Consider the following 19099-nt stretch of genomic DNA (forward strand, 5'->3'; position numbering starts at 1 on the left):
GATACAAAATGCTTTAACCGTACGAATGAATGCGATTATGAAACTTTAATTAATCACTTATTTTTTTAAAAACAAAGAACAAATCGCTCCTTTTGGAGCTCCTTTCGTCTATAAATTTCTGTTGATATTTAATACTTCGTTTTTCAGTGTTTTTCTGTTAAATAGTTATGATGTTTTAGTTCTTTACGTCAAATTTTTGTAATAATAGATAGAAAAGTGGGACTCGAAATGTAGAAATCATGAGAATAAATTTTTAGGGTTTACATTTCAAAACATTCCAGATTAAAATCAATTCTGTTTTCGTTCTGCAGAGCAGGAAGGGAATTGTCACCAGACAACAATGCAAAAGTCAGACGCTGTCAGTTGTCGTGACCTTCTGGTTAAAGTGCGATGTGTTGCTGGCTGCTTTAGACAGAACAACTGTATCAGTTGCTCGCCGATGCTGTCAATAGCCCGTTCGATAGGCTTCCTACATGTCGTAAGGCGAGTTGCTCACCTTGCCGAGCGATGCTGACTGCTGATTGGCTGCGTCCCGGATCTGCGCCGCGCTCCTATAGGACTTGGAACACAAAGAGCCTGGGAATCGTGGCTCCGGCGAGGCCAGGACGGCTACGTCGTGGTTTTTGGAAACGAACTATAGGTGAAGTTGTTGTTGCTGTCTCGTAAATAAATTTCTGTGCTTCCTGAGAATAAGTCAGAGTGTGAAATCCGAAGCATTTACGTACAAGACGCTGCATTTTAGCCGTGTGTTTGGTACTGACGGCGAGAGACTTGACATGAACAAATGACACTCAGTAAAACGAAACGAAGAGTTTTACTTTAAAAAAAGGATATTCTAGTAATTCTGAATGTCTGGGATTTGATCTGAGTGTGGCAGATTTCGGTGTCACAAGACATTCCAGTTGAAAGAAAATTAAATATTTATATAAGAACAAAATTTAAGTGTAACAAATTAATCAGAGTACTAGTTCAGAAGTTTAATTTTATATATATTTTTTTTAACTCCCCGGAGCTTCTCTGATCAACACCCAACAATATTCAGCCAAAATTATTTAAACTGCACATTCACTATTAATGTTTTTCCATTATATTGTACAGTAAAATTCAAGCTAGACACTTATTTCTTATTATAATTGAACTCCTTCAACTCCTATCTCCCATAGATCCCGCCTGAAATTGTCCTCCCATCTACGTCTAGGTCTCCCCAGCGGTCTCTTTCCTTCAGGTGCACACCTCTTGTCCCATCCATGCGCGCTACATGCCCAGCCCATCTCATTCTTCTCGACTTAATCACCCTGACAAAATTTGGGGAGGAGTACAATTTTTAAGCTAATCATTATGCAGTTTTCTCCACGCCCCATCGTCTTCTCTCCTAGGCCCAAATATCCTCCTCAACACCCGATTCTCAAACACCTGCGATCTGTGTTCCTCCCTCTGAGCGAGAGACCATGTTTCGCACCCATACAAAACAACAGGCAAGATTATTGTTTTGTGTATTCGAATTTTTAGATTCTTAGAAATCAGACGGGAAGACAAAATATTTTGAACTGAGAACCGGAATTTAGACTCCTCCTAACTTCCTCGTGAGTGTCATTTTGATTTGTTCCCAGACATTTGAACTTTGTGACACTTTTACTCGAAGGCCCGTGATCTGCTTCGTTGAACTTTTCCCGTCTCTGTGTTCCTTGGTTTAGGTTCTGACGACGGTGAAAATGTCATTTGTGGACTTCTGGACTGTGACGCCTGAAGATGGAGGTGGAACGTTCCTCGTAAGCGCGCCTGCAAGCCAACACGTTGTCAATGACTGCTTTCCAACGGATTCGGGATCTGAATATGACGAGGAAGCCGTGTGTGTGTTCATGTGCGTGCGTGCGTGCGATCTCGCAGTGTCTACACGTTCACCTTGAGCGTTGCTGCCCGCTTGCACCTTAGTCACTGTGGCCGATCTAAGTCGTTTTAATTTGGATTTGTCCTTGAAGTTTCCTACGTAAACTGGTACAGGTGGGTGTGGGGGGGGGGGCACCGGAGACACGGAGCCTTCCTGTTGCGAGTAACGCCACTGGTAAGAAACTCCGACATTCGGTCGCGTCCAACCGCACTGAATCGAGAACAGATTCATTACGGAGCTTCAAGACGAAAACAGATGACGAGTGTCAATTTGTGTTCGCGGATACGGCTGTATTTATCCACCGAGTCTAGTAGGACGGAGCAGATTTTTTCTATATTTAACTCAAAAATTCCTTATTTTAAAGTCATTATCGAAGTAAATAAATAAATAAATATTTAGGTGTTTCTCTGCCCTGTAAGTTCCCTATTCTGAGGCCACACCCAGGATGTTCCCTGCTGTTAGCTAAAGGCCTCTGATATTTGTTCATTCTACATGAATAACCTACTCAGTTCTGGTTGCGTCGGCCTGCTCACGGACTGTGAAATCACGACGCATGGCCAGACGCCATGTTGCGTCTGGCGCCTGGTAACAGAGACAAATGAACGTCTACTGGAATTACGAAGTGAAGCTAAGGGGTTGAATTTGGAAAAAGAAAACTGTTTTAAACAGATGTAAGCGACTGATAAAACATCTGAATCACTCGAGCGCTGAATATTCTGTAATACGTTTTAGACACTGGAAACACAGAACGAAGTTTTGCTTTTCGTACTTTGTGTAGAAAAGTCACCGGTCCTGAACATTTCAAAACCTTCCCGTTGTTAAGATTTCATTTTAATTTCTCGTGAGATTTATCACAAAGACGAAAGCTTTTCGCTGGTTCCATCGTAAAACCACGATTTCGTTGAAGTTCAACAAATGTTATATAAAATTCTAATAAATAATGTTTATTGTCGTTAATTAAAACGAGAAGCTGAGAATAGGAAAAACTGGAGAGCTCTTTTTGGGCAGAGCAATGGACCTGTCGTAAGACAGAACACTGAATAATAATAATGGCCTGTACTGTAATAAGAAGCTTGCGTAATTTTTGCAATTTTCGACATTCCAGCTGAAGTGACAGTTCTGGGCGTAGACCAGCACGAAAATTTGCCCTCGTGATACGAGCGTGTATTATCGAGGTCTTGTCAATGAATTTTAAGCGGAGGTTTGACGCTTGTTTCGTCTCGTTGGTGTTGAAGTGGCAAGAGTTGCCATTTAAGTCGGAAGGGTCAGGTCTGGAAAAGGGGCGAGGTCCAAAGCTCACAAGACGTGTGCCACTTTTGCAGTGACCTGCGCGAAGTCCATTCGCTGCAAACGAAGTGTTGCGAGGGTCTTCGCCTCGTCTAATAAGTCACAGTGTCGTCACGAAACGTGTGTAATATTGCATACATAACTTATGTTACAGTAATTTACAAACTCAAGATGACTAATGCATGTTTCAGCTGATCTAAGTATAACTTAATGTCGAGCTTATTTATCTAAGATCTTTGCTACACCACATAAATTGGGACAGAAGGATCCTTGCTGTCTGCTACGGGGATAAGAGAGTGACATTTAAACATCGAATACGGCAAGATGGCGAAATGCGTTTGAATAACTGGATGGAGTCCTACTTATGGTGCACTATGGTAACCTTAGACGATATACAGTAGCAAAACTGTGCATTTCCGATAACTTTAAATACGTTGTTGTCCATTTTCCTCAGTCACTTCCATTGGTAACCGTGAAGATTGTCTGACGCGAAGAGGGGTGGCCACTGTCTCAGTTTTGTGAGGGGACGCGAACATTCACACACTGACGTGGCGCTTCATGTGGAGGGCCAGGTGGTCGGAGCGCGAGAACGCCCTCTCGCAGAGGCGGCACTGGAACGGGCGGTCGCCGGTGTGCTTGCGGTAGTGGCGAGTCAGCTCGTCCGAGCGCGCGAACTTCCAACCGCAGCCCTTCCAGCTGCACTGGTACGGCTTCTCGCCCGTGTGCGTGCGGAGGTGAGCCTTGAGGTGCGACGACTTGGTGTACGTCTTGCCGCACGCGGGGTGAACGCACGTGTGCGTCGTCAGCTTCTTGCGCCCGCAGCTCCGGCGACCCCTCTTCGGCTTCAGCTGACCTTCGCCCGCGCCGTCCACCAAGAACACCGGTTGCTGTTGGGCCGAAATCAGGTTCGGCGATGAAGGGGGGGTCATTATTTTTATCAGCTGGGGAGTGGGGGGCATGACGTTCTGCGGGGGCAGGCCCCTCGGGTACTCCTGGTTTTCTGGACTTGCAGGGGGCGACATTTGACCGTGGCTGTAAGCCACTTGGTGGTGCGTCGGGACGATTGTCATGAGTCCGTTGTAGGTCGTCGGTGGCTGAGGAAGGTCGCCGCCTATCCTGGGGATGTCAGGGTGGTCCCTACTGCTGCAGCTGCTCGCGCTGATGTCAGGGTGAGGCGGTGGCGGTGTGTAGTAGCTGTGCTGTTCCGCCGCGTGGTTGATCAGCATGTCCAAGTCGACGAATTCTTCGGCCTGGTAACTCGAGTGGTCCGTTTCCCCGAATTCTGGCTGCTGCTGCTGCTGCTGTTCGACGCGGGTAACTACGACGGTTCCTGAGCCGCAGAGACTCACTGGAGACGCCTGGGGCGGGGGCGGCTGCCCCAGAAGTATGCTCTCGATGTCTTGCCACATCTGAAACAGCGAGAACAGAGATTGCAGCTCACGACCTGACGCAATACTGAGGGAGGAAGTGGCAGGGTAATCGGTGTGCCCTACGAAACGTTTCAGAACCTAATCAGTACAGCTGTCGAATGTAATTTGTGCAGTGTCGTCTTCTATCGTCCCGAACAAAGTACAGTTCTGTCAATCATCACGCAACATGTCGGATGTTCCATCCGAGGTTTTGCCTCAGTCCCTTCAAGAACTCCGAGTTGATTAAGTAACAAACGCGTCCAGACGCTGTTTAAGAAGCGTCGTTGAAGAATGTACTCCAGTGACTGAGCTACATCGATAGTTGATTCTGTGGTGTTTACGACATGAAAAGGTCGGTCTCTGGGACGGAGGAGTGCAATGAGGAAGTGGTGATGGCTTCGCCTGCTTTGCTAAACCATTCCAAGTTCTCTTGGGCGGCGGGGGTTTGAGTCCCGGTGGGCACCGAGCACTCTCTTTTGAAAGCGATCTGAGCCCGAGTCCACTGGCATGACGACAGAACCAAACGTGTTGAAAATCCGATCGGCCTCTCTCGACAGGTTTTGTGCGTACAGACTTACGGACGGAGAAAAGCGTGCTTAAGAGGGCTCGCCGCTCACAACCAGAGGAAAGAGACAGAGAAAGCAGAACTTGATCTCGGTGTGGTCACACGCGAACTTTGACATTTGCGTCGGTGGAAGGTCGTCTCGACAGAAATCGGTTTCCGAACAAACAAGACCGTCGTTTGTTTTTCAATCGATGAATTTCATAAGATTATTTTAAATGCGTAACGAGAAATTAATTAGTTCATTTGGTAATTAACTGAATGTTTGTAAGACTTGAGGTTCTCACAGCGGTGAATATGAAGATTTCTGTCTTCTGGGTTATTGCGCTGTGTAGTCTGGTCGATGTTAACCAACGTTTCAGAGGTCATACTGCCTCCGTCATCGCCCTGATGACGGAGGCAGTATGACCTCTGAAACGTTGGTTAACATCGACCAGACTACACAGCGCAATAACCCAGAAGACAGAAATCTTCAACTGAATGTTTCTTCGCGCGTCTTCGGTTTTCTCGATGTAGTTTATGATCTTAAATTAAACTGAAAGAGGAGATCCAGCGACAAAATAATTTCAGCCTGCCACAGAGAGAGATGAGAGGGGGGGGGGGGGTCCTTTTAAAAAAATTGTTTCCTTTTAAAGGGCTGACATCGAGGCTGCGTCCTGTATGCTCAATTCCTTAACTCCGGATTGACAAGGCGATAACAAATCATTTCCATTGATTATGATAAATAAAATAATTACTACAATATTAATACTAATAATATTAAACTGCTGCCGCATTCTAGGGACCAGTGTGCATATCGTAGTCTAAACGAAACAAAATGTATTACAGATCGATTATTGTTTCATAAATACTTCTGTTGTTATTACTTAATTATGTAACTGCTTTGAGGAGACGCCAGTGGTCGCTCAGAAGTTCAGAATGTTTTTTTAATCCCCCTCTCGATCGTATTTTAAGCCAGTTGAACGTAGCCCGCGACCCGCACACGCCACTTATTTGAAAACCTTTTTAATATTATACTCCAGTCTTCGTCTAGGTTTCCATACCGCTCTTATCGTTCATGCTTTACGACTAAAATACTGTGCGCATTTGTGTCCCTTCCCATCAATCCTCTTTGATTTTTGATGAACATAACAACATCTCGCAGACAGAATAAATGATTAAGCTTCTTAGATGTGTCCGTCCTCCGTTAACTTTCTCTCTTAGGTAAAATTATTATTATTATTCCATCTATTCGCCATTTTATGAGGTATTTACTTCTGTGTGCCTGAGACAAACCTTGCCCCTGGGGTACATAGGGCAGCAGCTATTTCCGGAATACATTTTGTTTTTAATACATGTTACATGTATTATATAGTTTTATTGTGAGGGATGACTACATATTTTACATCAGCGTCTTTCGAAAGATGTATAAAGACCCCAAAATGGCGGTCTTCTGCAGTTCCCTGATGTCGTGTTCGCCCGGAATATTTTCTGAGCGACCTGGAGTCAGTTCCAGTCGCTCCTATAATTATTGGGATTACTTTTGCTTTCATTTTCCACATTCGCTGTATTTCAACGAGAAGGTCCTTGTATTTCAAGATCTTCTCTGTTTCCTTCTTAATCACATTCCTGTCAGCTGGTACTCCTATATCGGATTATAATTTCTGGTTTGTTATTTCGAATGGGTCTATCTGTTTTGACTTGTTGGTTCTATAAAATAGTTATTTGTCTATCTTCACTTGTCTCCACTGTCTTCGGGATGTGTTCATACCAATGTTTCGTCGCTAACTTTATTATTTAAAAAAGTACATCAGTCCCACTAAACGCCATGTAGGCGCTTGGAGGGGGAGATTTATTGTGTTCGGCTCGTGACCTGTGACGTCAGAAGACGTCATAATACTTCTAAAAATACAAGCAAACACGAACCACGTGGTTTTTCCGATAAGTGATTGGTACTCACTCGACTGCGTTGGTGGTGCTTAGGTTTAGGTAATGTAGAAGCCGCAAGCTAGCTGGTCGGTCCGTCTGAACGGCCTTCTGACTGCAAAGGTCACGCGGGGAATGTGCAATGGCACAATCCACTCGTGTCCCACCGGCCTTTGTTCGATTCTTTTTGATCCCGTCCGGAACAATGAACACGATCACCTCTGATATCGCCGAGACACTTTTCTAGCAGCGCATTCTTGCGGGCTAAGAGAAGAAACACTCGCAAAGAGAAATTGTGGAAGGCGCAAGACCTCGGAGTCAGAGCGACTAGTGACGCTTACGAAACTGTGACAACGTTTAAGATTGCTTCCGTCTGGGCTGTAGAAGTTTGCTCAGCGCCCTGATGAAGGCAGCAAGGACCTCACAGACGTCGTTAAACTTCCACCAGAAGACAGAAATCTTCATGCTCACCGCCGTGAAAACCTAAAATCCTAAATTTTGACAACGTCCAGCTGTTTGGAACCTACATTTGGAGGTATTGAAATTCCGAAAACACTTGACGGCCTCTAGTCCACCGAACCTGAAACGTAAAGTTAAAACATGCAAAAGTGTAATTATCACGTCGTTATGTGTCGGTCCCTCGCCTCAGAAGGTCGCGCACGGACTCAAGCTGTGTGAAGACTGGGGCTGCAAACAATTCCGTAATGAGAAAATTAATAATAATTTGCACTCCTCTTCAAATTACGAATAAGATTAGCGCATAAGATGGGCAGGGCACGTAGCTCGAGACGAGTGGTGTTAAGAGAAGATATCTGATAGGAGACGTACGTTAAGGAAAACGTCGTTAACCGCGGTTATCTGTTTCAGTGTAATATCCAGTAGATGTCTCTTCTGAACTCCATCGTGAAACTTCGGGCTTCCTAAAAGACGGGAAATATCTTCACCAGTTGAACGATCCTTAACATCTCGTAGTTTCGACAGAACGCTGTCTAATTTCGGATTAACTAATTTACAGCGACATTTCAATAGAACAATGAAATGTGTGGATAGAATGTGTTATGTGTGACTTGTTGCTTGTGGTCCGTCGTTAATCTGGCGCCCTCGTTTGGAAGCCACACGCGCGTAGTGGATTCGCAAACACTTGATGGTGTTTTGATAGAACATGGGAGCATGCTATAACGCAGAATTCTGTACCCTTGGCATTAATTAATTACCCTCCAAAGCCCATTGCTTTATATATAATTATTATTTTTCAGTAATTTGTATAAACAGGACGATTTATAATTGCACGGAATTAATACAAGGCCAAATTAAAACTCATTAGCTAAAAATTGCAACATTGCTCAGAGACAATTTGTTTTTGGACTGGCAATACGCGATCTTCTCGCGGTCCCACCTCGGTTTCCAGGGGCCTCCTGTCTACGCGTTTTAGGGCTCTCAGTACGCGGATCAGTGGGTAGGACGAAGCGAACGGATTCGTGGCCTCCGCGGTAGCCCGATCTCACGCTTGTGGAGACATCTGACGGGCGCAGTTTGCTAGAACCGAGTCTGCAGGTCTGCCACGAATTTTTGAACATCCCAGGGGTCAATTATTATTATTATTAAGTATTTAGTGTTCTGTCTGACGACAGGTCCATATGAACAGGATCCTTCCATCCTTTTCTCGGACTGGGACCTGTTCATATACGTTCTTGGCAGATGATCCAGAAGTGGTTTGCCATTGCCTTCTTCTGTGTGTGAATGGAGTAATTGTTGGGATGCCACGGAGGAAAACTCCGTGTTGCCTAGACAACGGCCTTGCCCAACACAAGTTATAAATTCGAACCCGAGACCCCAGGATTACAAGGCCAGCGTTCTGACCGCTAGACCACCTCATCTTATTATTATTTAGTGTTCTGTCTGAGGACAGGTCCATATGAACAGGATCCTTCCATCCTTTTCTCGGACTGGGACCTGTTCATATACGTTCTTGGCAGATGATCCAGAAGTGGTTTGCCGTTGCCTTCTTCTGTGTGTGAATGGAGTAATTGTTGGGATGCCACGGAGGAAAACTCCGTGTTGCCTAGACAACGGCCTTGCCCAACACAAGTTATAAATTCGAACCCGAGACCCCAGGATTACAAGGCCAGCGTTCTAACCGCTAGACCACCGTGGCGGTTAGGAGTCAGTTACGTATTAAAAATGACGTAGACCGTTTTCAGAAACTTTCGTAAACATTTTTCAAACATTAAGACGTTTCAAGATACCGCGCTCTTAAAACAGAAAAGTCCTGGTGTTTCATTTGATTTCCGAAAACGTTTTTCGCTTGAATTTAGGATCACGACCCGATCTTCATATTTTCCTACGTGGTAAAAAGGGGCTTCTTGAGGTGAGGAGGGGTGGCGCTGTTTTGACAGGGACATACCGGGCGTCTGAACGCCTCCAATCGTTGGGGGGGAGCGCCGAGACGCTCATAGCCATTGGTTGCGTAAGCGTCGGCCCCGCCCAACAGAAATCCCAATGGTAACAGGATGAAGAATCGATCGTTGTGGTTGCCATGGAAGCAGCGGGTATCGATTGGCAGAAGGGAGTGCTCTGTGAGACCCGGGGAAAGCCAGAAACGTTGCTGCTATTAATGTCCCTTGCAAATAACGCGAAGTAGTGACGTAAATGAGAATATTGTATTACTGTCTCACTCGGAATGTCCTCAAACACCCGGGAAATATTGATGGGAACTGTGCTGGGAGGGGACTGAATAATCCTGTTTCTGGATTGGTTCTTCCGGTAATGAAGACGAATTGCAGTTGGCCGTCTTCTGGGCTGCAGCGCCGCGTAGTCTGGTAGAAGTTTACCGACGTTTCAGAGGTCCTTGCCGACTCCATCATCAGGGCGATGAGCAAACTTCTACCAGACCACACTCAAGGCTCAACAACCCAGAAGACAGCCATCTTCACCTTAATCCTGCGCCTGTCATTTTACGTGCGTTGCTACTAGTAGCTTCTCCCCATTTTCCCCGATCGTGAACGCAAGCCTCGGCTACAGCACGACATTTGTGGTTGGAGACAGTTTTGACTTACGCGTAGGGAACGTGATCGGCTTCCTCGATTTCAGGACGTGGGTTTTTCTCAGGTCCTGCAGTCAAACGTCGCGGAGTTTCGTAATCTCGAGCGACGGACGAACTGCAAGTACTGTGTGCCCCCGGGAGACGCAGCGCGAGGGAAATTTCATCTGGCACCAGGAACCTTTACGAGGCGACGCGTATTCGCCAGTGACATTCCTGTCTCGTTGTTATTTTTCAGTTGTTTCGACGAAGTGCCAGGAGACGTACAACTGGTCTCTATTGAATAACGAGAGGGTGGGGGAAATCACCCTCCCCCCCACCGGGAGCCACTTATCCTAACGCCCGCCCTGAGCACGCACGAGAGAAATCCACGAAAAAGTTTAGTCGGTTAACATGAAGGAAGACGTTACTGGGGAGACCACATCGTAGAAGGAAAGATAACTTTAAATGGATTGTGACAGAATGGAATGTGGATTGCATGCATCTGTGGGGTCCCAGTGGCAGGTTCTTGTGTACCTCCGGGTTTCATAAACTGTGAAGGAAGTCTTTGTGTCCTGAGCAATTGTATCGCCTCCTAAAGACAAACCGGATGAAGTTCCTGGCAAGGCTCGCTGATCGTCGCCACGGATTCCGACGAGAGACCGGGGGGCATCAGCGCAAAGCGGCCAACACGTGTCCATCACCTGGGAGTAGCAGCATTCAAGGTCACCGCGCGACCGATCCGGGTTGGATTAAGGTCACTTCCTCGGGGCTGTTGACGATTCGAGACCGAAGACAGGGGCTCAGGACGCCGTCCGTCACTCGACGGTGGCGTCGTAACCTCTCGGCAGAGTTTTAATGCGTGACTGTGGACGTCGTTGGTTTGTTATGACGTCGGTTGCAACGGTGACCCCGGGTCATTCTCGGTTGCCTAGTTCCCAGGGAAAGCGCGGTAGACGGACGGACAGACGAACACAAACAATTTGCGCACGTGAGGGCATTTGATGATAGGTTTTTTGAGTGTCGCAGTCTGGATTCGAACCTGGGACGCCGAGGGAAAGAAAGGCAATGTTAGTTAGGTTAGGTTGGGGCGGGCTGTGCTGTACGTGTTGCCTGCTTCCAGGCGGGCACTTGGAGGTCGACCTGTAGTCAGGCTGAGAGCACAATTGTTGGCTTTCTTTGCAGACGGTGGCTTCTCTCCCCCTTGACATTTTCACGTGTGCAGTGGCGGATCGAGGAGATGTACCGCCACTGCGAGTGCCAAAACGCGTTCGGCCGGCGGTAGTCGCAATTTGAGAAGTAAGGAAGCAACGAGCACTTTTTTATACCAAATTTCGTATTTGTTTGTGATGGTTGCCAGATTTTCACTTTACCACGTCAGTAGTTCTCGGTTATATTTTTAGAAGATCTAAAACAGAAACTTGGGTCTTGCGATGTCTATCAGAGCCCTCTCGAAGCCTCAGACCCAGTGCCTCAGTGTCGATGTGCAGTGCAGACCGGAAGTAGGAGGTCTTCGAGGCGTCTCATGTTCAGACAGACGACTTCTTGAGAAGTCTTGCCCCGCGTCTTTTGGTTCCTTAGAGTTTTCACAAGAGCCGGCGCTAAGCCACGTCTTCTACATAAATTACGTCATCTTCCCTTCCGCCCTTCCGTCTTTCATTCGTTGTCTTACCTTCGGGGTTTCCGATTAAAATTCTGTAAGCAGTTCCTACTTACGCCAAGCCCTCTGCTTCACAATCTTTGTTGCTGGAACATCCAAATGGTCCAGCAGAGTCCTCAGTCCGAGTTTGAACACTAATCTTAACCTTCGCCTTGCATTCTAGGGACATTACCTGGCAGCTCGTTATCGCTTCGTCCCTCTTCGTTATCGCTTCGTCCCTCTTCGTTATCGCTTCGTCCCTCTTCGTTATCGCTTCGTCCCTCTTAACTCCAGACTTTTCCTCAGACACCCTCACCCTCTGTCTTTCCCTTCACGTCAGGGCCCAAGAAATGGCGGCCGGTATCATCCGCCCCCTCAAAAAGAATTAATCACATTTTTAATTGATTCAGAGCAGTGGTGGGGGGTAGTGGCCCATCGCAAGACCTGAACCTACACGGGACGTCATAATAACCGCAGAACGCGCATTACGTGCCGTGTACGTCACGTGGCGCCCTGTTTACTGTACACGTGACCTTTTATCTCGGAGGCGTGTTTCAGATTCGTCTTGCGTCTTTGGGGACTTCAGTGTGGATGCTGCAAGCTAGAAAGCATGAAATTACTGACGTGAGATAAAGACAAACCTTTCAGCAACTTTAAAAGTGCGTTACTTATTTTTAGTGACGTAATTTTCGTCCGCGTACGAAGTATCAGCCAGTTAATCAATTTTACTGCAAAGGCAGACTTGTTTCGCAGGAGGAAAAATTCTTTGCTCTTGCTTTTTTTAAGTTCAAGAGTTTTATTAATACAATGCAGTGCAGTTTTTGCTGCCATCAGAGGCGGACGTCCTTGATCGCCGCGGTCCGATACCGTTAACTCTCGCCGCGAGACACACCGACACACACTGCCCGCGTGCCGCCGTCGGTCCGCATAGAAGCACAGTTCTTCCCTCTGCTGTCGTTTCGGATAAAAATGTCGCTTCCATCTTCAGGAAGAAACTGAATTCTGACCAGCGCGAGCACTAAAAAAGGCAGGGGGAATACATCAACACGGGAACATGTCGGGGAAAACGGGATCATCGACTGGGTGAAGGCTGGCTGTAATAGAGACTGGACAAACCTCTCCATCTAGATCGTTAATTTAGTTATTGGACGACGTTGCATCAAGTGTTGATGTCGTACTCAGCAAAGGGCCTCATTTCTGGAATTTATTTTTGATAATATCCACCAGCGTTTGACGTCCAATGTGGTGGAAGGACGCCTTGCTTTTACGAACATCGGCGTCACTTTGAATCGCTCGTCGGCGCGTGAGAAATTAGTATAATTCAGAACTACTTTCCCCTCGTGCGGGTGGAAATACAGAGCATTGAGGCGTTCGCGAACGCATATCTGAACGGTGAGAGGAGATGAAGTTCATTCATCCTCGCCTTGGCGTTTAAACTACGAGACGAAGTCTGAAGAACTCTGAATCAAATTTAAAATTGTATATCAATCAAGAATAGTTTCTGGACTATAGAAATTGTGATGACAGCCGAAAAGTTTGGTTAAAACCGTATTTCGTATCAGATTGTCTCTAACTTGTGATGTATTTACTCCACTGTAGATTTGGCTTCGACACGTTTCAACGAGTCTAACTGCTTTTCGTATTCAGCGAGAATGTTACGTAATAAATACCATCGAAACTGAACGACACGCATTTTTGAAGTCTCTCAGTATCGCATACACACTATTATAATGTTCCCATTTTTTCTACATGTTGTTTTTGTAGCAAACGTTTCCCACAAATGAGTCCACGCGGCGTCAGAACATAACCTAACCCAATCCAACATAACCTGAACCAAAATAACCAAACCTAACCTAAAAAACCGAACCTAAACCAAAATAACCAATCCTAACCCAACCCAATCCAACATAACCTAACAAATTCGCCATCTTGATCACAGTGAGAGCCTCAGATCTCTCATACCTAGAAAGTTGTTGATCAGTTAAGTCGAAATCCACACTCTGGTTCACAGAGATGACCTTACGGAGGAATCGCGTATAAAATTCCGTATGCAGATTTTGTCATCACTAATATGCGTCGTTAACTGCTACGTGTAGTTTCGTCACCCTTTGTACGAATCGTAATAAATTGTGAACCCGGGAATTACGAGAAGACACAGCACTGGCCGCGAACAAGGTTTGCGGTCCATTTGCAGAATCACGGGCTTTATAATCTGCCTCTTCCCTGGTCACGTAGGAGTCAAATCAAAAAGAAGTTTTAACTTCACCAAAATCCATAATCTCCAGTTCTTGTTCGGGTGCAGTTAAACGCTTTGACTTGGTTGACGATCTCGGAGTTTTGGGTTGTGACGCCGTTTAAGTCTCCAGGGTCTTTGCGTCCGTGAGAACCTCACAACCTCAGCTCAGTTCTTGGGGCCCCTGTCCACCCCGCAGATGGATGGATCAGCGGCTAACCGCCTGTGTGGTTATTCGCCGTTCTGTCAGCAACAACAGCGAAAATTATAATTTCCCTCGATTCTTTCACGCTTTGTCGCACTACGGCGTTGCGACGCTGACCTGGGATCATATCGTCGAATCGTAGTGCGGGGATAACATTTCTGCCCGGGATTCGGTGTAAATACCGTTGGAATGTTCCCGTACTCAAAAGAGTACACCTTTCCTGTCTTGTCTGTGCGTCGGCTAACGAAGATAAATTGAATTGTACTCGTGGTCCAGGTGACAGCGGGCAGAAATGAGCAGAGTCGCTCTCTTTCTTTGTCACGAATCCGAAAGTCGTTCAGAAACACGCGAGGTATTTCATTCTGAGTCTCGTTCAGCAGCGAGAATTCGCCTGGGACCGGTTCTTTGCTGTTTCATGAAGAAGCCCGAAGTTAACTGTTGCCATAGACACATCGAAACTCCAGCTTATTCCTGACATTTTCGAATAATCTCCGTGTACAGTCTCCCTTGTTGCTGGTCGTATCAAAGTCGAGGTTAGAAAGATGTCTTCAAATTAGAACCTTTGCGGAATGGATTCAAAATATGGAACATTTTTCATCTCTTCCTATTTACTGACAAGTACTGATAAGGAAAAAAGCTTAAGAACACTTTAAAGTCTGATTTAATCCACTGTCACATTCTCGTAGGCATTTAAGAGTGAACTAGTTTACCATCAAACAGGCTACGACCATTTCGCTGACGTTTTACACAGATCAACCACAACAAAACAAACAAACAAACAGAGAAATGACATGCTAGAGCATCGCAGCTGTGAAAATCACGCGAAACGCTTGTTCCGGATTAAAACAGAAGACGTAAATCAGTTTTAAACACATCGGGGCGTGCCCCACCCACTGCACATTCAGCAAGTCATCTCAGCTGCCCACTTTGTAAGCGATAAATTGAATTAAAGTCTGCTACAGGTCGACTTGCGTCTCTTGAACGTTCTCCTAGGACAGCCGACAAGGGGTTGTTAACAGTTCCCTACTGTAAGAGACTTACGAAATGTTATACCGGGGTCTCGGACGGGATTTATTGAAACCGGGTTACTGGAAGTGTGTTTGGAATGTTGTCTTCTGTGGACCATCAGACGCGTGAGAGTCTCAGGTCTCGTATGTGATCGCTGTTCCGAAGTAAACTCGTTCATTACTTTGCCCTGAGCTTTGAAAAGCTGTTGTCCTCCCTTTTAATACCGAAAGTAAAAATATCTGTATGCAAATGAGATTCAGATTCAATCAGCCACCGACAATTCTCCAAATAAAGTCACGTGACACCATAAGATCATCGCCTGTGTTGTCGGAGGCCAGGCGAAATGATAACGCATCGCCATGGTTACTTAGGACCACGGAGGGTCATGACACTGCCACGAGATGGGTGGACAGGAAGTCGATAATGAATTAATAAACCTAAAACATCTGGCAAGAACCGTTTAGTGTAAATAACATTAACATGAATGCAGAATTAATACAAAGCTTTAACCTTCGTCCTCAGTGTAATCTGACTTTCTGCTTAGGCAGATTCTTCTGGGTTCTGATGTCACGTGGTATTGTGGGCGTAGATTCTGGGTAGTTATCAATGTTTGTACCCATGAGACGTTAGTAATGCCTGTAAGACTACACGGAACCACTGTCAGTTCTTATCGGCTGAGAAATGTGACGAGCGAAAATCGTTCGGGCTTCGTGTTCTAGATTTGCGTGAACTTGTCTCATGTTACTTCTTTCCAACAGCCGGTCCTATTCACTACGACCAGCGATCTCATGTTCCCACACATAGGCTGCACGAGTTCTGCTATCGAGGGATCGGACCGTGTGAAAAATCCGATTGGACGTAAGAAATATCGATGCTGGACCCACCAGCTACGTCACAAGCCCGTGTCTCTAAAATACGAACTTAACTCGTAATAAAATCATAATATTTAGAGTCTGAACCTCCCTCACTCACATCTGAGTCGTGATATTTTTCGTGTTCCAGAAAACCCAACTAATTAAATGACGCTGATCGTCTGAGGGAATTAAAAATCTTAACTACCCCGACGGACAAGTTGGAAGGCCCTTAGGACCTAAATGTGAGTTTAATGTAAATTTGTGATCTGATAAGTGAGAAATCGTAGTAGTTCGTACTTCACGCATCTGGACAGCGCGTTGCCAGTGCTCAAGACGATGGACCGAAACAAATGAGCTCTACGCGCCGCTGTTTCGTCGTGAGATGTCGTAACCTGCAGCCTAGTTACAGAATTATTATACCGTGACTGAACTGGTCCCTCTACCCGCTGAAGTTTGGAAATGCGACGCTGTGCTAACCTGCCCACAAAGAAAGCAACGGCGATTGCAGATTTCTATTCAAAAGCGAACGAATTTAATTCTCGTCTTCATTTATGATGCCTCATATTAATTGTCATGTCTTAAGTTTAATTACGTGATCAGGTGATATTTTCTGTGTATCCCTCGACTTCTACCTCGTCGGTTCGGCTGTTGTGACTGAAGAAAACCACGGCGCCTCCGTAGTTACACGTGATCCGTGCCACGGACACCGAGCGACATTTTTCAAGTTCGGGGCTCGCTTTTTAAACGACGTTTGTGACTTCCACAGATGATTGGAGTTTCAAATAACAACGCCGGTCACAATTTTCCAACTGCACAACGAAAACTTATAAATTTGTTTGAAAAATGAAGGTAGAGTTTTTGTAATTCACGGGTACAGGTCCCTGGGGGGGGGGGGGGGTCAAGATTGTTGAGGCGAGAACCGAGCTGTCTGCAGTCGGATTATTTATCGCTTGAAGCGAAGTCTGTTAGTTCAGATTTCAATCAGCGACAAGTCGTGGGCTTTGTTAAGTGACAATGGAGCCTACTCTTTTAACTCTTGGCATTAAACCAGTCATGGCGGTCACAAAACTTCAGGAAATGTAGCGAAATTAATTCGTGCGTCAAACCTGAGTCAAGAGAGCAGGCAAATACTCTTTGCTGAAAACTGAAAATGCAGGGAGGAGACTGTGTCTCGTGGTTTTGAATCCTCCACCGAGTTTAAGTTGTGTCCTTGCAGATTTATTTGTTAAGCTGCGTTGGATTGTACTCACGTCTTGGAAAACCTCAGAGGTCATGCTTCCAGGCGGTCCTGAGAGGCAGAAGTCACTAGGACTACCAGTACATGACACTGAACTTGACATCGGCCCGGTAAAGCACCCGGGTCCTTCGGAACACAAGAGTCAGTCCACTTTTGGAGCAAGTGAGGCGAACACTCAGTACATGCACCCACTCGGAAGAACAAATCTGCACTCACTCGTGAAATGGACGTACGCTCGCGCGGTGAGCGCCGACTTCCCGCGTGTTGCGGTCACAGGCGACTGGTCGCTCCCATTGGACTGCAGGCGAGCAGGCGAGCAGGCCGGCCACACTCCTCCACCCCACCCCACCCCACCTCATTTCGAACATGGCTCTGTCCGTCCAACGATTTCGTATTCACCCAATCACTGCTGCAGAATGTCCAATGGGATATTACCCTCAAGGTAACTGTTCTGCTCGAGGTGAAACAGATGAGATAACATCTGAGCTGCAGGGATTTGAAAGGAGTAGTAGGCAGGCTGCTTGAACAAAAAAGGAACTAAAACAGCTGATCGAAGGAGTCTCCTACTGCTCTTGTGTGCGTGTGGGGTGGGGGTCGATTCTGGCATTGAAGTTGTTGTTTCAACACGTAATTAAGTGGGTTGGGAGAAGACTGCCTTCAGAACCTGAAAGCTTCGCTGTTATTGTGGCAATCCGTAGCGCCAGTGTCCGTCTGAAAGCCCCAGGCTTGAATTAAGCGTTCGGTAGACACAAACATTTTTTAAAAAGTCAGTAGAATCGTTTTTGTTTCAGTTACGAGCAAGGGATACGTGTCTTAAAATTAATTTGTAAAACCACGTGGAAAGGCAAGAATTAACTCAAATTCAAACTCTGCGTGTTCTTTAAGATGGGGCCCAGACCTCGCGAACGCATTTCGACGGAATAATGTTGTTTGTATGGGCAGTCTGCATTATATTGCATGTATTGGCGAGGCCCGAACTGGAATGAGCTGGCTTAACAGCCGCAGTGGTGCCTATGGGTGTCTGTCGAACGATCACAAATGAATCTGCGCACTGGCTCATGAACAGTCAGGTAGACGGACAGAGGAGTAGATGGGTAGGCAGGCTGAAAGGTGTGTAAAATGGTAGGTTCTGTACAGAGCTAGATAAAGAGGCCCAGGTTAGGTTATGTTATGTTGGGTTAGGGTGGGTTGAGTTGGGTTAGGTTAGGTTATGTTATGTTGGGTTAGGGTGGGTTGAGTTGGGTTAGGTTAGGTTATGTTATGTTGGGTTAGGTTTGGTTGGGTTAGGGTGGGTTGAGTTGGGTTAGGTTAGGTTATGTTATGTTGGGTTAGGTTTGGTTGGGTTAGGGTGGGTTGAGTTGGGTTAGGTTAGGTTATGTTATGTTGGGTTAGGGTGGGTTGGGTTAGGTTAGGTTATGTTATGTTGTGTTAGGTTATGTTATGTTGGGTTAGGTTTGGTTGGGTTAGGTTTGGTTGGGTTAGGTTAGGTTATGTTATGTTAGGTTATGTTATGTTGGGTTAGGTTTTGTTGGGTTAGGTTAGGTTATGTTGTGTTATGTTATGTTATGTTATGTTGGGTTAGGTTTGGTTGGGTTAGGGTGGGTTGAGTTGGATTAGGTTAGGTTAGGTTAGGTTATGTTAGGTTATGTTAGGTTGGGTTAGGGTGGGTTGAGTTGGATTAGGTTAGGTTAGGTTAGGTTATGTTAGGTTATGTTAGGTTGGGTTGGGTTGGGTTAGGTTAGGTTAGGTTAGGTTAGGTTAGGTTAGGTTATGTTATGTTGTGTTATGTTATGTTGGGTTAGGGTGGGTTAGGTTAGGTTAGGTTAGGTTAGGTTAGGTAAAGTAGATAGATG

General features: G+C 46.0%; 1 protein-coding gene and 1 long non-coding RNA gene across 6 annotated transcripts in view; one reads left to right on the plus strand and one right to left on the minus strand.

Annotated features, from left to right (window-relative positions):
* LOC147872908 (uncharacterized) overlaps positions 1–19099 on the plus strand; it is a 297959-nt gene that overhangs the window by 39545 nt on the left and 239315 nt on the right. The window lies entirely within an intron of this gene.
* On the minus strand, positions 3284–17563 carry LOC110835034 (uncharacterized). The gene is made up of 2 exons (XM_022074867.2): positions 17260–17563; positions 3284–4584 (listed from the first exon to the last, which is right to left on the minus strand). Exons 1-2 carry the CDS (start codon positions 17347–17349, stop codon positions 3712–3714), a joined length of 963 nt encoding a protein of 320 aa, XP_021930559.1. The 5' UTR covers positions 17350–17563; the 3' UTR covers positions 3284–3711.

Source organism: Zootermopsis nevadensis, unplaced genomic scaffold (genome assembly GCF_977971745.1).
Source record: "Zootermopsis nevadensis isolate Lab colony 2312 unplaced genomic scaffold, Znev_1.0 Znev_ptg000023l, whole genome shotgun sequence".
Lineage (NCBI taxonomy): Eukaryota > Metazoa > Arthropoda > Insecta > Blattodea > Termopsidae > Zootermopsis > Zootermopsis nevadensis.

What these genes read in the sequence shown, in the direction of transcription:
- LOC110835034 (XM_022074867.2), bottom strand. Translation starts at nt 17,349, where the DNA reads ATGTCAAGTTCAGTGTCATGTACTGGTAGTCCTAGTGACTTCTGCCTC. An exon ending in CCTCTGAGGTTTTCCAAGAC is followed by an intron (nt 4,585 to 17,259) that starts GTGAGTACAATC and finishes TCGCTGTTTCAG; the next exon opens with ATGTGGCAAGACATCGAGAG.